Consider the following 3,868-nt stretch of genomic DNA (forward strand, 5'->3'; position numbering starts at 1 on the left):
GATTTGAACAATTTAAATTTTCATAAACTCAAAATTTATCTTCCTATACTACTCTTAAAACCTTTTTTCTTCGAGTCTTAAGCTTTCATCACAAAATTAAAGCCAAAAGTTTTATTTGAACTCCCTTAAATTCACCTATAATAATATTTAATATTAACTTTTATATATATAAGATTTGTTTTATGAATTTATTTATTATTGTATAACGGCATTCGTAAAAGTACCGTTAACTAAAACGATGTGAAGGGAATCCGCACCGCAAAGGCAAAACAGCCAAAACGTTTTCCCTTTCATGCTCTCTACCGAGACCCGCGGGCCGCCGCTGGCCGGAGATACTTTGGGGTCGAAGCTGTTCTTTTCGCCGCCATGTCTTGAATTTTCCGTTAGGTATTAATTGTTCGTTGCATCCCTCGCCTTCGCTGAGTTATTAGCGAGAAACAAAGAAAAATCCAACTAAAACCCCTTTTTCTCCCTTTTCGCCTCTTCCCATTGTCTCTACAACCTTCTCCTTCCTTCTTTTCTCTCCCTTTAAAGTGCTTTATGAAGGAAGATATTGAGAAGAGAGTGTGATTGTTTTGATCTGGCTCGCTATCATGGTTTGGTCTCCTCAATTTGCCGCCAATGCCTACCTTGACACGGTTAAGCTGGTAGGGTTATCTTCCCTTTCGAATTCTCTGTTTGTTTTTTATTTTATGCAGACATTTATTGCCGAGGCTGATTTTCCTTGTAAGGAAGGGATGATATATTTGGTTGATCTGCTATTTCATGATGTAATTTGATTCATTGGAAGATCGTTTATTTGTTTTCCATTGATGGTGGAATTCTGGAGTTTAGACCTTTCTCAGAAGTAATTGACAACGCAGAATGCTTAATTTTTTTTTTTTTTTATGTAAAGGCTTTTTTTATCATTTTTCAATTAGTTTAAGGCTTTATTTGAAACGACTTTCTTAGAAGCAGTTTGGTAGCAAGATTTAGACTGGATTTGAGGCGGATTTAAGCGAAATCCAGCCAAATGGCCTAAAATGCAAAACCAAATCTCACGGCCGTCATAGACGGAAAATTCTGCCATTTTCTGCTAAATTCCGGATTTTTGAAATCCTGTTGTTTGTTAGATTTACGAAATCCATTGACTCGAGAGAAAAAGTCCGCTCAATGAATCTGTTCACACTTCAAATTTGCTATTTTCATCATTTAGCTGGGTGTGCTTAGAAATCAATATTAGTTTTAAGATCCACAAACCCTTTTAAAGCCTCTTTGAGGGATTGTTTCATCTTGACGCATATAGGAATAAAAATCCAATTGTTAATTTTGGAAGCTTGTTTTTTATCTACAAGAAACCAAATGAACTCTTAGGAAGTTTGTCAATCGCGACTAAAATGGTTTTATAGAAAATTGACATTTGTTAAAGAAGTCATCTGCATGCTCCTCACGGCCACCCTGTTTCCCCTTATAAATTTTGCTTGTTTCCTCCTCTTTTTCATTGCTTTCCTCTGTTAATCAATCTTCACAACCTTCATTTTCTTATTTTATTCATTTGTAAGAGGAGGTAGAAAGCCATGGCAAGGTTGTTCCCCCGTGTGATTATCAAATGGCTTTTGGTGAAATTATTCTGTGCAGATACGGACGCCGTCCCGGAGGCGAATCAGAACGTGCAACTTCACTTTTTTCTTGTGTACCACGGCTATGTACCGGGTGATGCGACGCATTCTGATTCACCTCCGGACGTCCGGTATCCGCACAGAATAATTTCTTTTGCTTTTGGTTCGGCACCAACAAGACATGCATAATATGTATGTTTTATGGTGATTAGCATAAGATTAATTACTGGTTTGGCATTCATATGCAGCTTATGTGGATGATAGCTGATTGCTTATATTTCTATTAATCAAGTATTTCCTATCAGATGATTTATTTGGGAAAAAATTAGCAAGTTCCTTAAGGGAAATAGCAACTGAAATGTAAAGAATAAAGGAAATCTCACAAGTTAGAAGTAGTTGGTGTTGTGAAAAGAACAGTTCTTTTTATCTTTTTGAGGTGACAAAATAAAATTTAATACCTAAATGACAGTGTAATGATAAAATTTTGATGGTTTAATATTGGTTTCATAGCCATTTGATTTATTGAAAATTGAAACCTTTTGGTTTGCTGTGTTGTACAGTATCCTAAGACATCTTTTTGATTCATCAAAATACTTATGAGAATCATATTATTAGTGTCCAATATTCGAGAAATTATTTTGTGCGGAAAACGGACGTAGAATGTGGTCCAGAAACCAATCAGAACACGCCACATGAGCTGCGGTATTGAGTTCTTGGGTGACGTGGCACATTTTGGTTGGTCTCTAGACAACATTCGGCATCCGCACATAATAGTTAATCCCAATATCCCAGTTCTAATCTTGTTTCCTCTTTTTTCTTCTGCTTTCCAGTGTAAAGATGTGAAGGAGTCTAACAGCCCAATTGAACCAGAAAGCACTCAGTTCCTATCAGCTTTGGCTGCGGGCATGAGTGCTCAACACATTGTTGAAGTATCTCCACAAGCATCTCAATCAACAGTTGCACTTGCTGTAGCTGCTCGGCAAACCGGCGGCCGGCTTGTTTGCATTCTCCCACAGTCAGAGTCTCTGGTTGAATCAAAACAGGTCATCGAGGATTCCGGCCTCACCGACATCGTCGAGTTCAAAGTAGGAGATCCCTATAAGCTATTGCCCGAGTGCGAGAATGTCGACTTCTCTGTAGTGGACTGCAAGTCTGAATCCTACACAGGCTTGCTCAAACTGCTTGATATGAATCCTGCCAAGTCTGTTGTGGTTGCCAATAACTTGCTAGGTGAAAAATCAGGCTTGGGAGGGGAATGGAGGTCTTTACAGGACAAAAGTGCTGTAAGGTCTGCAAAGCATCCTATAGGGAAGGGAATGGAAGTGACAATGATAGGGAAGAGTGCCGAATTCGTCATGAAGGATTCGAAGGGTTTACGGCAGGAGAGGAAGGTAAGAGGAGCTTCGAGGAGGCGGTCGAGGAGCAAGAGTGCATGGGTGACGAAAGTTGATGAGGTAAGTGGTGAGGAACATCTCTTCAGAATTCCACAGTCTATCTAACTTTATCTGAGCTAATATGCATATGTTAACATAAGAGTTAAAAAGGTCATATAATTTGTTTTTGCCTCAGCTAAAGCACTTAAAAAATTTTATCTGAAAATAGAGGATCAATGAAAGATAGGAAAGCAAGTTCTTGGCTTTTCACCACCATTGTCTTCTATTTGATGATCTTCTTGTGTTAGTATTTGGTTGGGGACTAAAGTTTAAATTCAGCTATGTCCTAATGATTTCATGTTGAGATGGATCATATAATAATAATATTCTCTTGCTGATTCAAACTGTAATAGAGGGAGGAACTGATTCCATATCTCTGGAGGGTTCTCTTCTAGAGGGTAAGAAGTGCCTAGTTTTTTTGTAGATTTTCTTTTCTCATGTTGGGGAAGGCAACTATTAATGCATGGAGTTGTTTTTACATGTTTTTATTTGATGTAATACAATTTTAAATAATTTTATATATTGCTTTTGATTATAAAGCAAGTGATTGGTAGTGGTCGGGTGAGATCGGGTGAGAACGATCCGATTTTAAGTGGTCAGAAGGGTGAGAATGATCCGATTTTAATCAATACAAGTCGAATCAATTCCGAATTGATTCGATTTCGAACCAGCTTAGCTCATATCAACTTGATTTTGATTTTTTTTTTTTTTTACATCTTTATAGTAATATGCTTGTATTTATAAAGTTTATGTACTGAAAAAAAAAACTCTTTATTCATGTTCTTCTAGCAATTTTAAGCCAATTGAATCTGAGCCAAATTTAGCTAAATCAGATGA

The 3,868-nt window shown here is 37.4% G+C and overlaps 1 protein-coding gene across 1 annotated transcript; it reads left to right on the top strand.

Annotated features, from left to right (window-relative positions):
- The first annotated feature begins 219 nt into the window (after positions 1-219).
- On the top strand, positions 220-3,509 carry LOC110095158. Its single transcript, XM_020820576.2, has 2 exons — positions 220-647; positions 2,429-3,509. The coding sequence occupies exons 1-2, from the start codon at positions 594-596 to the stop codon at positions 3,095-3,097; spliced, it is 723 nt and encodes a 240-aa protein (XP_020676235.1). The 5' UTR covers positions 220-593; the 3' UTR covers positions 3,098-3,509.
- Positions 3,510-3,868: the final 359 nt, after the last annotated feature.

This window comes from Dendrobium catenatum, unplaced genomic scaffold (genome assembly GCF_001605985.2).
Source record: "Dendrobium catenatum unplaced genomic scaffold, ASM160598v2 fragScaff_scaffold_1063, whole genome shotgun sequence".
NCBI lineage: Eukaryota > Viridiplantae > Streptophyta > Magnoliopsida > Asparagales > Orchidaceae > Dendrobium > Dendrobium catenatum.